The following is a 24446-nucleotide window of genomic DNA, read 5'->3' on the forward strand; positions in this document are numbered from 1 at the left end:
ATCTTCTTTATGGGATAATAACAGAACATTTTCTAGATGACCAAATATAGTCTTGTACAAGGGCGCCCATCAGGGGGGCCAAGGTGGGGCGCTTGCCCCCCTTTAGAGGAAATTGTGCTTCGGAAGATCGAAAACCCAATAGATATTTTAGAATAGTTACCGCAAAATTTGAGACTACATTTGAAATGTCGCTTATACTTGCCCCCCTTGGAAACCACAACATGGGCGCCCTTGGTATTGTAATAGGAACATCCTATTGAAATCGAAGGAAAATTCTGCGGATATTTCCATTATCCTTAAAGTTTCTACTGCGAGCTTGAATGTCTCGGGACATGCATGGAATCTTTGAGATCAGCAACGCAAATACGCTAGTTGTCGCCCGGGGCAAGAACTCGCCTTAGCGTCCCCTGACCAACCAAACCAAAACGCTCCCCCAAATATTTGCCCAATTTTGCGCCCTCCCAATCCGACGCTCGGAGCACAAGCCCCGTTTGCCTCCCCTAGTTACGTCACTGTTTGAGATGTCCAAAGAACATTCCATGGACATGTTATACTGTGCGAAAATTAATTAAAATACTTTGTAATATGGAATAAATACGTAACTTTAAATTAACTCACGAATTTAAACTTGTGATGTGGATATTTGCATTACATACAACTAAAAATGTAATACTAGTTTTGACACATGAAATATGTTTCCAAGTATTTGACAGTAAAATATAAGTCAAGGAGATAAATTAAAACAAGGAAAATCAACACTCACCTATGAATGTGCAAAATCCTTTCGGCATTGATTTAGCTGCAAGTTGATTAATAGCAAGCGAGATATATGCAACAAATAAACTTGCAGTGTGAGCCATCAGATTCTTCCCATGCAAGTTCCTCATTTCTGGAAGCAATGCATAAACCACAAACGTAGCTAGCAAAAAGAACGCACCGAAGATAAATAACGAAGAATATAACTTATAATGAATATTTTCCTCGTCTTGATCAGGAAAACATATTATCACAATAGGTTTCTCTGTGTTGTTTTCTGACCGCATGACAACACCACAGTAACCATCCGGAGGTATAGGATCTGGATATGGGACAGTTTGCAAAGTTCCATTCTCTGTAATGAAAGTCTCGTTTGTCCATTCTAATTCAAACTGTTGATGATCGCACTTTGGAAGTTTATGTAGTATATTGAACTCTGACGAAAGATCACTCACGAACTTACCGCTTTTACTTTTAACAGGTGGATTCCACTCGATTCCTCTTTTATCACGTCGGAGGCACTTTCTGTATTTACTGTCAAACACATAATTTTCCTTACAACACTTGCGAACGCATGGCCTTGTGGAATGACACGGACAAACATATGCCACGTATATTGAGGCATTATGCTGCACTCTATCTAAACAATACAACGATAATGGATATACGTTACCGAAAGTATCCAGTAGTGTTCCATTCTCAAATATACTAAAGTCATTTTTGCTGTGCAACTCACTGACCACTAATATTTCAACGTCTTGTGGCTGACAAGGTTTGTAATTGTATGTAATATCATAAATAACAGAGGAACTCGTTTCATTCACTGGAATGATACCTGGAACCCAATAACTTGTATTAACAGTTGTATTCACACATCTCTTCCCTGATTCGTTAAATTCTTGGCCCTCTGGACAGCATTTATTGATAGTCAACGCTGAAATCGTTTCTGGTGTGAACACAAGAACAAAAATGACAACTGATATATATATTGAGTTTCTTAACATCTTCAGTCACACACAAATACAATTTTGTTTCACCGGCAAGAACAGTGTATTTTCTTTCTGGGTTACAATTCACTTTCGTTTACCACTGGAACAAAATCCTTGATTTACCTTCGCCTCTCGCTGGCAAGCGGAGAAAACTAATCCAGCAGTTCCAGCTTGCTTGGTCGAAGGAAACTGGCCAACTCTCTTTAGCTTCCCTATCTTTCTACAGCTGATGGTCGCCGTAGGAGTGAACGCACGTCTGGAGAGAAAACGAAAAAGCAAGTCACCGGAACTCTTTGTCACAGTCACCAAGTTATCGGAACTGGAATTATGCTGAATACTATGTGTTGTAAAACTTACGTTATCACAGTTTCGTTTTCCAAATTCCAGAATATGTATGGATTTAGTGTGTGCGTGTACGATAAGATAGTCAATAATTATGAGTGACTCATTTTTCAGGCCTGTGTCATCCAACATGTTTTCGAGCACTTCCTCCCCAATCTGCACTTGACTCACCATATTTTTAAAATTTGATTGGCGTCATGAAATAGATTCACAAGTTAACACTTCATCCTATTTTTTTTTTTTTTTTTTTTAAGTTGAATAGGTTCATAGTAAGATATGTCTAGTATAACCATCTTTATACTTAAAAAAAAATTAAAAACAAGATCTCTTCACTTAGATCTGCGGCTTTGTGACCTTTGGGGCTGAACCTAACTTAATTGTATACCACGTTAGTCTGTCATGCCAAAATTAACATAAGTAACACGCAAATAACATTCATATTAATAAACGCCATCTTAGAGGTGAAATCTACTAAGAGAAAAAATAAATAAATAAAAGCACACATACGCAGCAAAGCACTGTAAGTTGTAGTAAATCTCCTAGGTAAATATAGTGTTACCTTAATGTCTCTGAGACTGTGATGCTAAACGGAGAACACAACATTATTGTGTCAAACTCATTGATAACATCAGAGATAAGAAATACTATAAATCTGCGACATTTTTTTTTTTTTAAAGCAAAGTGATCTATTTTATAGAACATGTGTGAAGGTGCCAGAAAAAAAGTTAGGAACCAGTATTCCTTTATCAGAGGCCAGCAACTTGCATCCCGAAAATTTCTGTAAGAATTTGGGATATTTCCTAACGTAATCAAACTAGATAACTGTCATAAATCATTATATACAATATGACAAATATTCTTGTTGGAACGGACTTTCTCAAAATAATAAGCGACTTTTAATATTTAACTTGATGTGGGTCGCGAGTTAGTAAAGATTACTGAGTAATTTTATAAGATTTGCTATACATCAATTTCTAAAAATGGTCGTCGTTTTTCACTCGAGTCAATAACATCAACACTGTACTTAGAACCGAGCTGTTTTATAGGAAACCCCAAAATGTTTGAATACAACTATTGTTAAACCCAGTATTGTATAGGGATGGGCACGAGCGAGTTCGAGCGAGTTTTCATTAAAACTCGACTCGACCCGAAACAGACATCTTTGAGCTTGACTCGAGAACTCGGCTCGGAAAATTTCATCCAACTCGACTCGAAACTCGACTCGAATTTGTCTCGAGTTTCGAGTCGAGTCGAGCCAAAACGACCCAAATGCTGTGTGTAGTTTCAGGTACTTTCTTCAAGTATCCTACATAGACAATATAATTATTATCAATGATACTACTACTACTATAACATTATTATTATTATTATTATTATTATTATTATTATTATTATTATTATTATTATTATTATTATTATTATTATTATTATTATTATTATTATTATAATAACAACATCGTGTATAAACATGAAAGATTGGTGGTTTGTATCTGAATACTAAAAACTAGTTGACTGCTGACCTCGGTAGTCGTGAAGTCTAGGAGACAAGGACATCGTTCACGAGGTTCTGGGTTTGAGTTCCGGAGGAGCAAGTATCTGGGCCCGAACCAAAAATCGTTAAAAGTTAGAGGGCGCTTGCCACACATGCTCAAAACTGCTTGGTCCGGGTTTAGGGTTCTCAACGGCTCGAGTGGCTCGGCTCACAGTTCATTCCCTATCGAGCCTAGCCAACAGCTTACCCACCCAAACCAACATAAACCGAAACAAACCGAGCTGATGGCTCACCCCAACCGAGCCGGCTCGAGACGATGGCTCACCTGAGCCGACTCGGTGCCTCATCTCAATCAAGCCGGCTAAGCCGGTTAACATCCCTACACGGGTTGGGCTTCTGCTTCGGCTCAAAACTTTCACCGTACAGGTCTCAGCCTTGGTGATGAGAATACAGTATATACTTATGTTAGTGCTCACTACATTTGAGGCTGTCTCGTTGCAAAAATCCATTGTCGTCTTGTTAATCGAGACGAGGCGAGATGCGAGCAGTGTGTCACCTCGTAAGCAACACTAAAAATATTCCATATTACTACTTACATTTCTCATAGCTTTCGCTTTCCAGTCTAATTAGGCAATGATATCAAAATGAGTTAAAACGAGCTAAACAAGCGAGCCATTTTTCAAACTCGACCTCAAAACAGTGACTCGGCTCGGAACTCGACTCGAGAAAATTACCTTTGACTAGACTCGAATTCGCTTCGAGTTTCGAGTCGAGTCGAGTTTTAGCTCGACTCGTGCCCATCTCTAGTATTGTACGCAAAACAGGGGTTTCTGGATTTTAAACCTTCCCCCTTTGAACAAGAAGTTATTAAGAAATAAACATTTACCATATGAAGATTTGTATATTAAAATTGCACAAGATCCAAAATGATATGAACTTAGGTGCTTGTACTTCCTCTTAACGAAATTCTGTGTACGACACTGTTTAAATGTAACTTTTTTTTGCTCTCCATTAGCTTTATAAACACTAGAGACCCTTCGTCCAAGCGTATAAAGCATTCGAAATTATAAGTGATAATGCAGAAAGATATGCAGTATATTATTATTATTATTATTATTATTATTATTATTATTATTATTATTATTATTATTATTATTATTATTATTATTATTATTATTATTATTATTATTACGCAGAACCATGTGCAAGTCGCCATTATCACTCCTGTCCCGGGTTCAATTCTCGGTGGGGACACTTGGTTGGAAAGGCCAGCCACCCTGAGAGAGGTTCTTCCTACGTTTTCCTCATTCACAATAGGCAAACACCGGGAGGGCACGTAATATAAGAAAAGTCCCAGGCCTCTTCTTTCCTTCCCCACTTCCTCGATAGTGATCACCGAAAGACATCATCCCTCATACTGGTGATGAAATGGGTCAGGAACTTCTATATATTAACTGAAAGATAACTACAAGTTTTATCAGTCTACAAACGCTTCTGAATCACAGAAAAGATACACTGCATGTTTCTCTTATGAAGGATCATCAAAGTTTAATAGGAAAACTTGTCGTTTAGAATATATAAAAGATATCGCTAAACTCAAACAGTGTTTTGTTACTTATATTGTATAGTTATGTTCAAAAATCAGACGTGAGAAAACGATGAAATATTCAAAACATGGTATCTTTATTAACGAATGTCACACAGAGAATCAAACAAATGAATGTTTGAGCAAGAGTAGTGAACACCATCAATCCAATATGAAATTCTCCAATAATGCCACAGAGACGATATTTCAGTTGCATCTGGCTAGGCATGGGCGCGAGACCAAACGAGACGAGAACTGAAACAAGTCTCGTCTCGTCTCGCAAAATCAAAAGCTGTTCTCGTCTCGCGTCTCGTCTCGTCTCGCAGACCTAAGTTCTCGTCTCGCGTCTCGCAAAATTTTGGAAGTCTCGTCTCGCGGTCTCGCGCGAGACTTCTCGCGTTGGTCTCGCGGTCTCGCAAATCAATACTGGAATAATGTAGTCTTCATTCGACCCTTTTAAAATAATGTATACTCAAAGTTTACATAGTTTTGTTTCATAGTTGCATTGTTACACAATGCTTATCCACTCATTCCGATTCACAATGCTTGATTTTACACCCCACATTCTCGGTATTAAAAAATGCCAGTTTTCTGTAGTCTCTGTCTATGTGAAGTATGAATGAAATCGGCATGTTACATTTGAGTAATCTTACTTGCAAGGTAAAAGCTTTCAAATAACTTGGTAAGAACGGTAACTCAAATAGCCGTATTTATAGTAAACATGCAGCGTTAGTAATATATATTTCACAACTTAAATGCACTTTCATCTAAACGTTTTCTTAACAATTGAGAAATCTTTAATAACTACAAGAAAGACTACAATGAGCTTAAATAAAAATTTATTATTATTATTATTATTATTATTATTATTATTATTATTATTATTATTATTATTATTATTATTATTATTATTATTATTATTATTATTATTATTTAGTCTAACCGAATTACATACAAGATTTCCAATACTTGGAATTATTGTCACATGGAATTAAACAGTTACAATTTTAGATCTAACTCTGTTACAAGTAACACACGTTGGAGATACAGAAAGCAACAATACAGAATCGATAGTCACCTCGAACAACTTGGTTTTGATGAGAGGATCCGTCTTGCAGCCATAAATCAATTTATCCTAAATTTATGTTTACGGAAAGAAACAACTGCTTTATTTTGACTAAAAAATTTTCCTTCTTAAACAAGCCAATAGGCCCTTTTTCTGCCTTCATAACACAAGTTACCGTAAGAAAACAATTTGATGGGCAGGGGGAACCGGGGAACAAATCTGTTCTAAACCCAGAGGCTTTACATCACATTGGAACTAAACACGTATCTTTTCCCCCTCATATAATGCATTGAAAATAGGAAGAAGAAAGTCAGAGTGTCAGAGACAGACAGAAACAGAGAAAGAGAGAGAAGATATGGTATCCTCTGACCAACGCCTCAAATTTCTGCACTGAAGGAAAAATCAAAGCGAGCCGTATATTTTTGAACTAGGATATTTTTACCGAGGGTGCAATAACAGAAGACAGAAACCGCAGCCGCGAATATGCAATGTTACCTAAGTTCATTGTTTCCGTCTACAAAATTTTCCGAAAAGACAGCTTCCAAGTATGTCCTCAATAAAGAAATAAAAAAAAAATGTATTGTACTGGTGTTTGCTATCCTGCTTTTATGATTTGTCAAGATGTCTCATCATCAGGAGGAGGGTGGATACACAAGACAAAACGTGTCGTTTCCTCCCTATTTGCCTCCCCCTCCTCAAGAACTTTATGACCAAAGATCGTGGCTCACGACCCCAAGGAGAAAATAAAGAAAACAGTGTAGATAATGGAAGAATCTAATTTATTGCATTTTGGGAAAGTAGTGACAAAAAAAAAAAAAAAAAAACTAACAATCTTTATTTCTTGAATCTTTTGTCATGAGGAAATCTAAAATAACTAGATTTTGATTAGCCTTGTTAACTTAAACCTATCATGAAATCAGTAATTGTGACAACCTGACCAAACCATTTCAAGAAACAAGAACAGCTAACTAAGCAACTATCAGTGTTGCCGAAAAGTCACAACACTTACCCCGTTAACTAGATACTTTGAAACTACCAAAATAACAGTAAAACAAAAAAAATCAATACAAATTTCATAATACAAAGGAAAATTGTATGTTTTTTATTTCCACTAGTCGACATAATTTATAGTAGATGTTCAAATAAATGCTAGCCCAAAAGTTTAGAAATAAACTATTAGTTACTGACTTACCTTCGTCTGCGATTGTCTCTACGATTTCAGGTGATGATGTTGTGTGGAAGGGATGTTTCGATGAGAACCATGAACTTCTAAGGTATCAATTTTGTAGAACATTAACATTTTGGGGGAGTTCATAATTATGACAGCATTGTTCCTTACTGCAAAGTACAGCACGAACGCACAATATTGATTTACCTTTTCAGGACCCATTCCGTTCGGGGGTTGGGGACGAGCAAGTTCAAACAAATTTTCTTTAAATTTGGCTTCACTCGAAATAAAAATATTTTATATCCACTCGAGAACTCGGTTCAAAAAATCTCCAATTCGACTCGATATTTGCTCAAGTTTCGAGTAGTGTCGGGTCCAAACGAGTTTAATTCTATAGTATTAGTAGTTTTTATATTAACTAGTGATGCTCACGAGATGCGACAAGAGGAAAAATTAGTCTATCTTGAGATGTCGTTAATGTATTATCTCGAAACAAATGTGAACTGTTTCTTGAATATCACTAGTCCTGGTCACGAGGCGAGACAGATTTGATTTTGTCTCGCCCAGTCTCTATCTCTCGCCTCAAAAACAAGATTAAACAAAACAAAATACGGAAATTTAGCTGTTTGTTTAGGCAAATAGTAAACACTTAACTTTCGGTATGACCAGGCCTGAATTCAATTCATTTTTGGTGTTTATTTAGCGTGGTAATGGTACAGGAGGAGTTATATAAAGAATAAACACGCGAAATCAGTGGACAATTTACTGAAGATATTTTCAGCGAAACAATTGTTGTTGTTCTCCTTCTTTTGCGAAAGCTTCATCCTCAACCATATAAGTGTCTACACGTTCAGCCGAATCTTTATCGAATTCACCGTCTGGACCGTCTGAATTCTTGTCAGCTTGTCAGAATTTCTCTCGAAACTGTTTTCGTATTGAAAACATGGATGATAAGTTCCGAAGCTTTTGGCAACAACAGATCCTTTCATTTCTTCTTTGGGCAAATCATTTCATAAGAAAATGAAGAATTTGTCATCTGAAGCTGTAAACCTTTTAATTATTTCCAACACGGAAGCTGACAAAAATTTAGACGACTCAAACGAAGGTGATGAAGGGAATAACTTCCATGGAGTTTCGGCTGAACATGTAGACAATATAGAGTTATTCCATGTGGAAACGACAAATTATTCCAAAATCTTCGTGCGGTCGCATTCGAGATTTGAGTGTTTGTCTGAACACTTATCAATATGTGATAGGAAGGTAAATGGAATGGTTTGTAATGCACGCCATTCATGTTGAAGATACGGCCATAGTTGAATCTTAAGTTATGTTCATTTTCTTGGAGCTCTATCGAAAATGAAAAAATAAATAAATAAATTCAAAATTGCACTATATATATGTGGACAGTCCTTTTTTTTTTTACCACGTAGAAGTGACGCAAATACACATTTTTGGTTACGAAATATTTGGATCTTTTTAGTCCAAGTCGATGAATTAAACCAAAATTATATTTTCGGAAGAAATTTTGAAAAATTTGTTGTGTCAAAGGGAACGTAATTTTGAGAGAATAACAAGTATCATCTGTACTTTCTATAGACAAAAAATCATCTTTTGTGTTTCTAATTCCTATTAGTGCTAGTGATATAAAGTATATACTGCATAGAGAACGGATGCTGAGCTATGCCCCCTCTAACTTCTGATCGGAAATGACTAAAACGCTCAAATTTGTGTTTCTGAGCCTCACTAAAGTATCTGTTTTCATGTTGTCACTTTATATTGTTGTTGTTGCTCCGAAATTAAAAAGAAAAAGAAGAAGAAAGAAAGAAAGAAAGAAAGAAAGAAAGAAAGAAAGAAAGAAAGAGAGAAAGAAAAGAAAGCAATACATATCAATCTCCAAAACAGATGTGACCATTACAGCCTTTTGAAGCTCCAACGCTACATCAAGATTGTTGTGTTGTCTGCATTCCATGGTCTGAAACCGCTACAAACAAAATCAAATTTTGCAAGCAATTACAAACAATCGTGAACTGAGTCTACTAAAAGGAGTGAAAACAGAAAAACATGACTCTCGTTTGTGATTACATTCCTTTTTACACCCGTACTTTGTTTACAAGAATGTTTTTGTGGAATTTTACAACTGCTAAGGAACGTGTAGCCACGTAAACACATATCGGGACAGAAGTAAGTCGAAATACAAATTGAAATTTTCACCACTTGTGGAGGAAGCATATTTCTTGCTGGAATCAAAATATTATTAGTATTCCACTGTGCCTTTTTGTTCCACACGGTTTAGAACTTTATATTTGTGGTTATTATCATTCACATAATAGACCGTCTTGCTCGATTTTTCGCTTTCAGGTGGAATGACTCTATATGGTTGAGGACTAAGCTTTCGAAAAGTATGGGGGAGAAGAACAATTGTTTAACTGAAAAATTAAAATGACTTCATTAAGTTATATTTTAATTAATAAATGACTGGTAGATTGACTCTGTCCTAGCTATTGACAAAGTACCTTTCCCTCTCGAATCTCTAACTTTTTCAGACGCAGTCCGCTATATGGATCCGCCATTTTGAATTTTTAAATATTAATGTCAAATTAGTAAGTTTGTAATCAACAAAGTCAAATGCACCAATGTACCAAGTTCAGTTCGCCAATTTTACTTTTTCCAAATTTGGTCCTCCATTTTTTTTTATTTGATGTCAAATTGATAATTAACAAGATCAAAAGCCTTATTATAGCAATTTTTTTTATCCATTTTTGAATTATGGCCACGTTTCAAGCATTTGATCCATAGTTTATCGATCTCTGTGCGTCGCCCTTTTGGACCGTCGCTCTCCTGGTTGTCGCTTTCTTTGTGCGTCGCCTTTTAACCCGTCGATATCTTGGCTAACGCTCTCCTGATCGTCGCTCTTTTGCCATCACTCTCTTTGCTGGCGCTCTACTGTCGGTACACCCATGTTTATTACAAAACTCGATCCTGACATTATTAACTATCTTCTCTTCAATATGTATGATGGTACTTGCAAAAGAATACCATATCAATATCACAAATGTAAACTATGCGAGACCGCGAGAAGTCTCGCGAGACTTCTCGCGCGAGACTTGCTGAAGTCTCGTCTCGCGTTCTCGTCTCGCAAAAGATATCAGGTCTCGTCTCGCGTTCTCGTCTCGCAAAATATTATAAGTCTTGTCTCGCGTTCTCGTCTCGTTTGCGAGACGAGATGAGACGAGACTTCTCGCGTTCTCGCATCTCGCGCCCATGCCTACATCTGGCTCTCCGGGTCTGTCTAGGTCACCGGATCAGAACGGGACTGAGACGCGAGACTCAAACCCAGGTAACCTGGACAAAAGTTGTGATCCGGTTGATTCATAATCTATTCCATCACTGCCTCTAAAATGGTCATAGATTATGAAAGTTCAGAAATTCGTATAATTCCTAACGATTAGGACTTCGATATAAAATTATATCAATAACCATTATTACTGTGTATATCATATGCAACCCATTTTATAATTCTGTACTGCGGGGTAGCTGGACTATAGGGTAAAATTTCCTTTCACCAGCTCAGCTAGCTTACTGTGTTCTTATTTGTTCAGAGGTGTCTTGTCCAGGTCAATGTTCTGTGATGTTGACGTCATAGCTTGCGTCTTCCCTTCTCTGAAATCACACGCAGAGAGGAAGGAGCTGGCAGGTAACCTGACTTTGATGAAAAATAGTGGTGACAGTCAAACGAGAACATCGGCAGCATAGTAACATGGATCCATGACTATTCATGTTGTGCCAACACTTGGTTACTCTATTTTACTTCCTTATTTTCACCACCTCTTTTGTTGGTTGTGTTTAGATTGTAAAAGCGTGTTTTTACGTCGTAAACTGGCCAGCTGCGAATGATTAGTTTAGAGTACCAGCTACGAAGTTTAGAGTGCCAGCTGCGAAGTTTAGAGTACCAGACTGGCCAGTTGCGAAGCACCGGGAACACTTTCTCAGCATAGACCACATCAAATCCACAACATTTTATTTAGAATCCTGAACAACATAAACTCCCACCACCACTAATCTAAGTTGGATCTCTGGTGCTCAACACAAAAAATGCTAAGCACTTAGCCATGAAGAAACTTTGATTGATTGGACTTTTAAGCTTGTTTCAAAAACCATGGTTATTCGATACGTTAGTACTGTGCCCCCTCTCTAACCTGTCATAATCTCGCCTTCTTTGAATATTTACCCAAAGACAACATCTAAACCACCTTAACATAACTAGATTGACCCACAAAGCCCGGTGGGTAGGGGTATAGTTTTCATTTAATTTCCCGTGTAGTTTAATTAATTTATTTTTGAGTTTTATGTCTGAAGATTGTGACTTCATCTAGCTTATTTGTTCAGATGTATTCTTTCCAGGTCAATGTTCTGTGATATTGACGTCATAGTTTGCGTCTTCCCTTCTCTGAAATCACACGCAGAGAGGAAGGAGCTGGCAGGTAACCTGACTTTGATGAAAAATAGTGGTGACAGTCAAACGAGAACATCGGCAGCATAGTCATTTGGATCCATGACTATTCATGTGCCAACACTTGGTTACTCTATTAGCCTTAGAGAGAGGGAGATTAATTAATTATTATATATTAATTAATTAAAATTCCCTTAAATAAAGAAATAAATTTCATAAAATATCAAACCTGGGAGAGAAAGTGAAAGCTGGTTTCTTATGTAATCCTCAAAGTCTACGATTTTCAACTACAGTGCGCGATAAGAAATTTATTTCAATTCTATTTTTCTTTTTCTTTTCTTTCTTTCTTTCTTCTCTTTTTCTTTTGTTTTACTAATGTTGAATATAATAGGACCACAAGGATAAACTTCGAGAGGGTGCGAATTACCGGGGGGGGGATGAGGGGGATTTTCCCCCTCAATCACATTTTGTTCCCCCCCAAAGAAGTCAGCTGAAGTATCCCCACCGGGGATGCTCGCTTTCCCCCTCAAACTATGCTTAGTGTAACTCCAAATTTCACTGATTTTTCTTATTTCTTGTAAATTTAATCTTCTAGCTGTATTTCGAAATGGTCGATGTAAACTGTTCAGTTTTGGTCATTTCTACTTACCACCTAATTACCCACTATTTTCAACGTTGTTTAGTAGAACTATATTATTATGACTACGGTTGTTACTTGCAACTGTACCTTCGTACCCTTCAGTTCGTCATCGTTTGTGAATTTGAATGTACTAATTGCGTATAACAAAGCCACATAGTCTATAGATTTATAAATGTTCTTAGCGGTTGGCCAAGAAGAAGTAAACAAATAGCTTCTTCTACCATGCTTGGCGAAGTTCGGATATGTCTTATTCATCCTCTATATTTGTATCGATTATCATCTTATTTTAATTTTTGTTATAACATGTTATTTCATTTTCCAGTGTACTCTTTGTTAGCACATGGTCTTCATTCCCTAGTAGGTTGTGTGTATGCAACTCAAAAGTTGCATTTAATTTGTGATAATTAGCATAGTAATCACTGCTTTTACAGTTTACAGAAATGAACTTTTGAAACTGTACTCAAAATCTGAGATATAGGTATTCTCTCGTAAGTATATGTTAACGTACACGCTGAGGGATACGCTCCTAGTGAGCAGACATGTTAATGAAGGTGATTTTTAGGTGAATAAGCGAATAATTCAAGATTTGTTTTAGCATTTGTTAATACGACTGGTTCTCCGTGTCATTGTCCGTGTCTGTATAAGCATTTCAACTGGAGCGTTTTTTTTTTAAAGTTAAGCCTTCATTTTTTCATCTTTTCGCTGTACAGTTTGCTGTCCACGCAATTAATGTTGTCTGAAAAACTTCAGTGTAATGTTTTACTTTATTTGAATAACGTAGCCCATAGTGAATCAACTCATCTTCAACCTAACAGTAAAGTAATTTTTAAGTGTTGACTTTCCGTGCCCATCACGGAATCGATATTTGGAGAAAAAAAGTCGTGATGAGCACAGCTTTAGCGGGAAGTAGAAGCACAAGCTCGAAATTTGAATTGAGAGATTTTAAATATTTGGCCTTCGATTTGACCTTGATGTGAGAAATCGGGACCAGCAACAATCCATTTCTTATTTGATAGGCTAATATCTAGATTTTCTTTTAAAAAAAAATGTCTGGTTTAACTGATAATTTTAGTGGTTTTCACAAGACTGAAGTAGGTTTCTTTTCGCAACCTGTATGTATTAATGCAAAGTGGAAGCTTTCAATATTTAAATTAATAAATCTCTCATTCACACACACACACACACACATATCATATATATATATATATATATATATATATATATATATATATATATATATATATATATATATATATATATATATGGGGGGTAAGGCATTTATTGTCTCATTTTGAAATTTGAACCTTCAGACTATGTCCTTTGGCCTAATTTTATCCCCCCCCAATATAGATTATCTAATTCGCACACTGTTCGAGAACCATTTGTGGTCCATGGACCATTGTTTGACAAATAGTATCTTAGAATGCTCAATCATACCAGCTAACCTCTGTAGCTCATAATCAGTGATGAAAATTTTCCGGAAAATTTTGAAACGGAAAATTTTCTGGAAAATTTTCCCGGAAAATTTTCCGATTCACAGAAACATACTCCACTTATTCCTACATCGTTGTTTAGTCGAGATGTGAGGTGGAAAATTTTCTTCTATATTTTTCCGGAAAATTTTCCGTTCTTAACAAATATCAGTGATTAAGTAACAATTCGTCAGTATTCATAAAATTGATTGAATTCATATATAGAAACGTTAAAAAGTGAAAGATCGTTGAAAGAATCTGAAAATTTTCATGGCTCAGACAATTTTCAGTACGATGTAAGAACTAGTGGAACAATTTTCCATGAATCGAAAAATTGTTTGTCCTGTACAATGAAAATTTTCCGGAAAATTTTCCGATTCATAAAAACATACTCCACTTATTCCTGCATCGTTGTCTAGTTAAGATGTGAGGTGGAAATTTTTCTTCTATAATTTTCCGGAAAAATTTCCGTTCTTAACAAATATCAGTGGTTAAGTAACAATTCGTCAGTATTCGTTAAATTGATTGAATTCATATATAGAAACGTGAAAGAGTGAAAGATCGTTTAAAGGATCTGAAAATTTTCATGGCTCAGACAATTTTCAGTACGATGTAAGAACTAGTGGAACAATTTTCCATGAATCGAAAAATTGTTTGTCCTGTACAATGAAAATTTTCCGGAAAATTTTCCGATTCATAAAAACATACTCCACTTAATCCTATATCGTTGTCTAGTTGAGATGTGAGGTGGAAAATTTTATTCTATATTTTTCCGGAAAATTTTCCGTTCTTAACAAATATCAGTGATTAAGTAACAATTCGTCAGTATTCATAAAATTGATTGAATTCATATATAGAAATGTTAAAAAGTGAAAGATCGCTTAAAGAATCTGAAAATTTTCATGGCTTAGACAATTTTCAGTACGATGTAGGAACTAGTGGAACAATTTTTCATTAATCGAAAAGTTGTCTCCTGTACAGTGATGAAAATTTTCCGGAAAATTTTCCGATTCATAAAAATATATTCCACTTATTCCTACATCGTTGTTTAGTTGAGATGTGAGTTGGAAAATTTTCTTCTATATTTTTCCGGAAATATTTCTGTTAACAAATATCAGTGATTAAGTAACAATTCGTCAGTATTCACAAAATTGATTGAATTCATATATAGAAATGTTAAAAAGTGAAAGATCGTTTAAAGAATCTGAAAATTTTCATGGCTTAGACAATTTTCAGTATTATGTAGGAACAAGTGGAACAATTTTTGATGAATAGAAAAATTGTGTCCTCTACAGTGATGAAAATTTTCCGGGAAATTTTGGAACGGAAAATTTTCCGATTCGTAAAAATATACTCCACTTATTCCTACATCGTTGTTTAGCCGTGATGTAAGGTGGAGAATTTTCTTCTATATTTTTCCGGAAATTTTTCCGTTCTTAACAAATATCAGTGATTAAGTAACAATTCGTCAGTATTCATAAAATTGATTTAATTCATATATAGAAATGTTAGAAAGTGAAAGATCGTTTAAAGAATCTGAAAATTTTCATGGTTTAGATAATTTTCAGTACTATGTAGGAACAAGTGGAACAATTTTTCATGAATCGAAAAATTGCCTGTCGTGTACAGTGATTAAAATTTTTTGGAAAATTTTGAAACGGAAAATTTTCCGATTCGTAAAAGAAGAGTCCACTTATTCGTACATCGTTGATATGAGGTGAAAATTTTTCTTCTATATATAGAGAGAAAAACTGTGGTAAAAGTTTATTTCGCAACTTGAAATACAAAATTTTCCGGTTCCTGAAAGCTAATTGGAAAATTATAATTTGTTGCTGACTAACTTTCCTCTACTGAAATTCAATTTTGTAGCTTTATGTGCAGTTAAATATAGTGGAAAATTTTCCACCTAACATCACTATACATAATATCCAAATTTGTCAGGCCTATGAAAAGTGTTTTCCACTTGTTTTTACATCGTAATGAAAATTTTCCGATCTATGAAAATTCCTCTCACTTGTTTCTACAGAGCAATAAAACTTTCCGATTCAGAAAACAGTTGTTTTAATTCTTGCTTCGAAATGATGAAAACTTTCCGACTCATAAAAAATTCTTCAATTTTTCCATATAAGGCAGGAAATATTTCGATTCATGAACAATTGTTTAACTTGTTCCTACATAGTACTGAAAATTGTCTGAGCCATGAAAATTTTCAGATTCTTTAAACGATCTTTCAGTTTTTAACATTTCTATACATGAATTCAATCAATTTCATGATTGCTGAGGAATTGTTACTTGATTACTGATACTTTTTTAGAACGGAAAATTTTCCGGAAAAATATAGTGGAAAATTTTCCGGAAAATTTTCCGAAATGGAAAATTTTCCGCGGAAAATTTTCCACCTCACATCACTACTCATAATGACTACTATAATAATTTACTATATGGAAAACTTATCATAAAAGCATTTCCCCCTACGCTTTATTAGGAGAAAAGCACAGTTAGTAAAACCGTGAAATACTTAGGTATATATGACATACGAACTTCAGCGTTTGAACTGCTGCCACTAAAACACGTCAATTTCCTTTTTGATGTTCTTGTTATGTGTATAAAGTTTAACGTCCCATTTCAGGACTGAAGCAGAGACGTTTCCAGTTTTACGGAATCTGTACCACATGAGTGGTATAGGAAATCAAACGGGGTTTTCCGTGCTAAATGATTATTACTACCATTATTACTATTAATTTTCTTCTTGGTAGTTATGATCCAATTCTTGGCTGCCTTCTAGATGTTAGAAAATAGGCGTCCTTTATAACCAGTATTGTTAGGAATATTCACAAGATTCAGAAAAGTTAAAATGCCCATTAATTGTCACTGGAACTGTGTGTTCCAGCACACGAACTGCTTATTTCGCGTATAGGTTCTTCTAAGTGTAGCCGCCGGCTAACTTGGTTCTCATGCGCGCGTTGGATACTCAATGTCATGTGGGAAATCCCTTTCATATTTTTCCCAACAGTTATTAAACAACATTCTCACCAACGTTATTGTAAGAGATTCAAGGATTCTCTCTTCTACAGGGAAAAAAGATAAGGAAGAAAAACAACTTGTAATTGCCACTATTGTGCTCATTACAATATTTGCGCTGGTCAATGTCTTTAGATGTACTTTGTTAACATCGAGCATATAATCCGTGATATAACATTTGGTAAACAACAATAACATCAGTAAAAGTCTTCATTCCTTTTTCTGTGTCAAATGCAAGACTGGAAATTAAACAAGTTTGTGCTGATTCACAGAATCAAATTAGTTCTGTTAGAGCGGTGTGAGAGACACTTTCCATTCTCAGTAAACTTCATGAAGTTCGAACTCAATGTTCAGGGCTATCTTAATGTATGGCCTGATAGTCCGGGGGCTCCCCAGAGTGAATGCGCCAAGTATGACGTATTTCTGCCAATACGTCTGACAAAAGTTATTTTTGGTGGTTACAATGGATATTTTGGGTTGATTTATGAATATTATAACGGAAGAGAGAATTTTATTTTATTTTATTTTATTTTATTTTATTTTATTTATTTATTTATTTATTTTGTCCAAAGTTCCGTAAGTAGGATCTTTAAACAGCATATGGATCAACGATAGGAAAGGTAAAGAAACGTAAAAGTATATAGAACATACACTGATCTATGCTTCCTTTACCTAGCATACGTATTGTTAGGGACCGAATATGTGAGTTTTGGATCCTGGGACTTAGGTTGACATCGGATATGACGAAATTACTTGACTCATATATTACATGTATTACGTGCCAAATTTAGTCATAGGGACCCCAGGGACTCATAACGCTGTTAGGACTTCAATGGCCGTGGATCCATATCTCATAGCATCTCATCATTCAAAATAACCCTTCAGCTTCAAACAAACCAACGCAGATTACGGGACCACACCGACTCTCTATGACCGGTAATTGTATCGTTAACGGAAAGAGCATTAGCCCAGACTACAAAAATCGAAGAAAGCGTACACCCTCCATTCCAAAAGAAACCGAACTTTTGAAAACAAATAGTACCACTAGTGCCATCTGTTGTAATATTTTACCGTTAGATGGCGTAGTCCCTCATTGACAACTGGTATAAATGTCATGACATTTGGATGCACGGCAACAAAGTTATTGCGTTTCAACTGTCAGTGTGTTGTGTACATCGGTCGGAAAATGAGTTTCAAACAACGAGCTGCAATTGAGTTTTGTGTTAAACTGGGTAAAACTTTTAGTGAAACGCACCAAATGCTACAAAATGCATATGGTGATGAGTGTCTGTCCCGTACGCAAGTTTACGAGTGGTTAAGACGGTTCAAATCGGGTAGAGAGACGCTGGATGATGACGAAAGATCAGGCCGTCCCAGAACCGGATTATCGGAAGAAAACATCGAAAAAGTGCGTGAATTCATCAAACATAACAAAAAATCGTCGGTGAAAGTTTTACTTGGGCGTCATGAAGCGTTTGCTGGCAAGAATTCGTCGTATTCGGCCCGAATATCGCGAAATCGGCAGTTGGACTCTTTTGGACGATAATGCACCATCACATCGTTCGCGACTTGTAACTGAATTTTTGGTCAAAAATCACATTATTCGGTTGCATCATCCGCCCTATTCACCAGATCTCGCTCCGTGCGATTTCTATCTGTTCCCGAAACTGCATTTGGCGATGAAAGGAAAGTGGCACGCATCGATTGATGCCATTGAGAAGGCGACGACCGCCGTCCTAAAGACCATTCCAATAAAGGACATGGAGAAGTCGTTTGACAACTTGTTGGAGCGTGCAAATATGTGTATCGATGCAGAAGGGGAATACATTGATTAATAAAAATGATTTGTTCCAAAATGTACATTGCTTTTTTGTTTTTTTAAAACGTTCGGTTTCTTTTGGAATGGAGGGTGTAAGTTCATCGGACTTCTCTTAAGTCTTCAGACAAACTCTTGGAATGTCCACGATATTAATAAAATTTTTCGTTTAATAATTGTAGTGACATGGTTTTCATAATGATTTGTATGTTCCGCAGAAAAGTGAGGACTAAAACATTTAAACAGTCCTTTAAAAGTATGGTATAAGCACGAGTTTATGAATACTGTTTCCTCTCTTTGTATTGTCTATAACTATTGCAAAATATGTTTGTTTGCACAGAAACACCAAAACAATACCATGAAATCAGTCGTATAATACACATCAGTACATACGAATTTCATTTGATGCACTTTGTGTTCTGTATGTACACTATACAATAAACATAATTAGGAATACGACTAATATAAAATATCTCGAAGTTTAGCCCAGGGACACGAACCCCCCTACTTTTATCTTCTCTCTTCCCATCTTTCTAAGAACAATCCAGTTAAGACAGGGTTCCCCAAATTGGGCATCGCGGCTTCCTGGTGTACCTTAGCCGGCTTACAGAGGCGCCACGAAATATTTGGAAAATTCCACTAAAATGATACTTAAAATATTGTAAATATAATGACAATTGTTTTTGAGTTTTGCGTTTACATGAACAGTTGTTAAAGGCATTACATAATAAAGAATTGTTCATAAATTAAATATATTCGACTTGACGAAAAATATTGTGACATAGGTGTCCTCCCACTTGCGTACTGTGATAAGATTTTGGACTATTATTAATAGATGTGTATAAAGAAAAAGAGAGAGAGATTTCAGTATACTATTGTAAAATACTATTGTATTGTAAAATATATTGTAAAATATTTTTTGAAAAGTAGGAAATTTTTACTTTCCAGGGAGCAAAGATTTGGAAGATTATTGTAAGTCAAAAACAGAAACAAATGTAGGTATTAAATGATGACATTTCATTGCATCTGGCACTTGTACGCAACTGGGAAGGATTTTGACATGTACGGAAATGGGAACATACTGTTTCGTAACTTTTTAAATTTATAGTTGTGTTATGTTTTATGAAAATTAGTTAATTTCTGAGACATAAATTAATACCAAGATAATTAAAGTAGCGATATGGATAATTACCAATAACTGAAATAGATTTTACTGTATCTATTGGTAGTAATAAAATAAAAAAGTGAGATGCATTTTTTCTATTTTTAACACAAACATACACGAATTTCTAGTATATATTTACATATTATTTATAAATAAATAACCTGCACGGAGGGAGACCTTCTGGCATATGACTTCTTGTCTAATTATTTTCTTTTCTATAACAACATTTAGAGGTTTAACTTACGGTATGAGTTTAGTAGGTAAGACAACCTTATTCATGATTGTTTTTGAATAGTGATATTAATACTGAGCAACAATCCAATCTGAACAAGCCTCTATCAGTTATTATTCCCTTTGTTTGTCTTTCTCCCGTTTACATATCGTTTGGCCTTTCGCCTGTTGTATTAATAGCGAGATAAGAATTCCCATTTACGTACAGGTTCAATAGCTGATACTATTTCTGTGAATTTTTAAAAGTTTTTGAGCAGAGGGGGATATCGAATCTAAAGGTTTCGTTTCGAGTAGCGGCCACAGCGAATAAGAGTCCCTGAATAGTTATACTTTGCAGGCCAGCACGACCTTCTTTATTGACGGCACATTTAAGAGCTACAACAAACTTTTCTCCCAAATTTTGTAATTCATGCAGATATTGGAAGTTCAATGGAGGAAACTAATGTAATTCCAGTGGTTTTTAGCCTTCTCCCGAACAAGAGAAAGCATATATATGAAAGGTTGAAGTTGAAGCATATATATGAATTGGAATCCTGAAGTTGTAATGGTGGACTTCAAGGAAGTAGTAATAAATTCTTTTAGCTATGCCCTTTCAGCTTCCATAAGTGGGTGCAATTTTCACTTTAACCAGTGTCTTTGGTGTAAGATACAGGATTTGGTCTTGGTTACAAACTACAAAAACAATGACTTCAGGTTCAAATGTTTGCGTCATTAGATTTTCTTCCGTTAGAAATGGTCGACAGTGGTTGGCTGTCTATTCAAGACATCCCCTAAACTTGAGCAGTTCTATGGCTATTTCATTGACCAGTGGCTAGAAAATTCTACGGTCCCAATAAACATGTGGAACTGTCATGAAAACTCCATAGAACAAATAATCCCGCAGAAGATTGGGATAATAGATTAAATACTCTGCTAAACAAGCAAAATCCTCATGTCATCGAATTAGTCTCCGTTTTCCCAAGTTAGAAGACAGGAGAAGTGACCATGCTTAAAACAGAAAGTATCTCAGCTTGCAAGGTAAAAGAAGAAAGTATATATGCAGCTTGAAAAAAAAGATACCTTTTGGGTAGTTTTGATGTTTCAAAAGATGTTAGATGATATTTGGTTGCACTTTCATATATTCATAAGTTGTCATAAACTGTAAATCGTATATATATATATATATATATATATATATATATATATATATATATATATATATATAGATAAGCATTACGTAGCCTATAAGTAGTGATGTGAGGTGAAAAATTTTCCGCGGAAAATTTTCCATTTCGGAAAATTTTCCGGAAAATTTTCCACTATATTTTTCCGGAAAATTTTCCGTTCTAAAAAAGTATCAGTAATCAAGTAACAATTCCTCAGCAATCATGAAATTGATTGAATTCATGTATAGAAATGTTAAAAACTGAAAGATCGTTTAAAGAATCTGAAAATTTTCATGGCTCAGACAATTTTCAGTACTATGTAGGAACAAGTTAAACAATTGTTCATGAATCGAAATATTTCCTGCCTTATATGGAAAAATTGAAGAATTTTTTATGAGTCGGAAAGTTTTCATCATTTCGAAGCAAGAATTAAAACAACTGTTTTCTGAATCGGAAAGTTTTATTGCTCTGTAGAAACAAGTGAGAGGAATTTTCATAGATCGGAAAATTTTCATTACGATGTAAAAACAAGTGGAAAACACTTTTCATAGGCCTGACAAATTTGGATATTATGTATAGTGATGTTAGGTGGAAAATTTTCCACTATATTTAACTGCACATAAAGCTACAAAATTGAATTTCAGTAGAGGAAAGTTAGTCAGCAACAAATTATAATTTTCCAATTAGCTTTCAGGAACCGGAAAATTTTGTATTTCAAGTTGCGAAATAAACTTTTACCACAGTTTTTCTCTCTATATATAGAAGAAAAATTTTCACCTCATATCAACGATGTACGAATAAGTGGACTCTTCTTTTACGAATCGGAAAATTTTCCGTTTCAAAATTTTCCAAAAAATTTTAATCACTGTACACGACAGGCAATTTTTCGATTCATGAAAAATTGTTCCACTTGTTCCTACATAGTACTGAAAATTATCTAAACCATGAAAATTTTCAGATTCTTTAAACGATCTTTCACTTTCTAACATTTCTATATATGAATTAAATCAATTTTATGAATACTGACGAATTGTTACTTAATCACTGATATTTGTTAAGAACGGAAAAATTTCCGGAAAAATATAGAAGAAAATTCTCCACCTTACATCACGGCTAAACAACGATGTAGGAATAAGTGGAGTATATTTTTACGAATCGGAAAATTTTCCGTTCCAAAATTTCCCGGAAAATTTTCATCACTGTAGAGGACACAATTTTTCTATTCATCAAAAATTGTTCCACTTGTTCCTACATAATACTGAAAATTGTCTAAGCCATGAAAATTTTCAGATTCTTTAAACGATCTTTCACTTTTTAACATTTCTATATATGAATTCAATCAATTTTGTGAATACTGACGAATTGTTACTTAATCACTGATATTTGTTAACAGAAATATTTCCGGAAAAATATAGAAGAAAATTTTCCAACTCACATCTCAACTAAACAACGATGTAGGAATAAGTGGAATATATTTTTATGAATCGGAAAATTTTCCGGAAAATTTTCATCACTGTACAGGAGACAACTTTTCGATTAATGAAAAATTGTTCCACTAGTTCCTACATCGTACTGAAAATTGTCTAAGCCATGAAAATTTTCAGATTCTTTAAGCGATCTTTCACTTTTTAACATTTCTATATATGAATTCAATCAATTTTATGAATACTGACGAATTGTTACTTAATCACTGATATTTGTTAAGAACGGAAAATTTTCCGGAAAAATATAGAATAAAATTTTCCACCTCACATCTCAACTAGACAACGATATAGGATTAAGTGGAGTATGTTTTTATGAATCGGAAAATTTTCATTGTACAGGACAAACAATTTTTCGATTCATGGAAAATTGTTCCACTAGTTCTTACATCGTACTGAAAATTGTCTGAGCCATGAAAATTTTCAGATCCTTTAAACGATCTTTCACTCTTTCACGTTTCTATATATGAATTCAATCAATTTAACGAATACTGACGAATTGTTACTTAACCACTGATATTTGTTAAGAACGGAAATTTTTCCGGAAAATTATAGAAGAAAAATTTCCACCTCACATCTTAACTAGACAACGATGCAGGAATAAGTGGAGTATATTTTTATGAATCGGAAAATTTTCCGGAAAATTTTCATTGTACAGGACAAACAATTTTTCGATTCATGGAAAATTGTTCCACTAGTTCTTACATCGTACTGAAAATTGTCTGAGCCATGAAAATTTTCAGATTCTTTCAACGATCTTTCACTTTTTAACGTTTCTATATATGAATTCAATCAATTTTATGAATACTGACGAATTGTTACTTAATCACTGATATTTGTTAAGAACGGAAAATTTTCCGGAAAAATATAGAAGAAAATTTTCCACCTCACATCTCGACTAAACAACGATGTAGGAATAAGTGGAGTATGTTTCTGTGAATCGGAAAATTTTCCGGGAAAATTTTCCAGAAAATTTTCCGGAAAATTTTCCGTTTCAAAATTTTCCGGAAAATTTTCATCACTGCCTATAAGTGGTGGTAACAACGGTAAACGGCCTACTGCACATGGACCAAGATCATAGAAGATCCAGATTAGGGGGCGTGTGGCCAGATCGGCAGGTCGGCAGGTCGGCAATCGCCGAGAGCCCCAAAGCTGTGGGACCCCCAAGAACAAAACGACAAATTTTTGGTTGGTATAGTTGGTTCACACACATTCAGATACTACTCCATTGCATTCAAGCATAGGATGTGTGAAAATTATTTTAAGGCTGTAGGGCTATGCCTCGTTCGCACTAACTCATGTTTGCAATAAACATTAATATAAACTTACCTTGCAGTACACAAATTTGGTTGAAATTCTGAAAGAAAGCAAACCTGGTGGGCTGCTGAAATTTAGACCTAAAATATGAAACTTGTATTACTTAGTGGTACTCAGTAAAGAATAGCGACAGTGCAAACATTGAAACGCATCGGAGCCCCCGCTCAACTCGTTTATTATTCCTTACTTTATATTTATATTGTTTTTCGCTCCTTATGTGTGAGAAATTTTGGTATATTTTTTTTCTCTTTTGGGGGCCCCCTTTCAATTGGCAAAATACAAGTGACGTTGGAAATTAAAAATATTTTCG

At 35.1% G+C, this 24446-nt stretch overlaps 1 protein-coding gene across 2 annotated transcripts in view; it reads right to left on the reverse strand.

Annotated features, from left to right (window-relative positions):
* The window catches only part of LOC145693170 (G-protein coupled receptor Mth2-like), a 219902-nt gene that overhangs the window by 160899 nt on the left and 34557 nt on the right, over positions 1–24446 (reverse strand). Inside the window, exon 1 of one of the 2 annotated variants that reach the window (XM_081768932.1) lies at positions 764–2069. The exons of the other annotated variant lie outside the window; for it this stretch is intronic. Within the exon in view, the coding sequence (XP_081625058.1) occupies positions 764–1760 (997 nt within the window). The 5' untranslated portion in view covers positions 1761–2069. Of the gene's footprint in view, positions 1–763; positions 2070–24446 lie in introns of those variants that run through there. 2 annotated transcript variants of the gene reach the window in all.

The sequence above is a fragment of the Thermobia domestica genome, chromosome 8 (genome assembly GCF_964235325.1).
Source record: "Thermobia domestica chromosome 8, izTheDome1.hap1.1, whole genome shotgun sequence".
Classification (NCBI taxonomy): Eukaryota; Metazoa; Arthropoda; class Insecta; order Zygentoma; family Lepismatidae; genus Thermobia; species Thermobia domestica.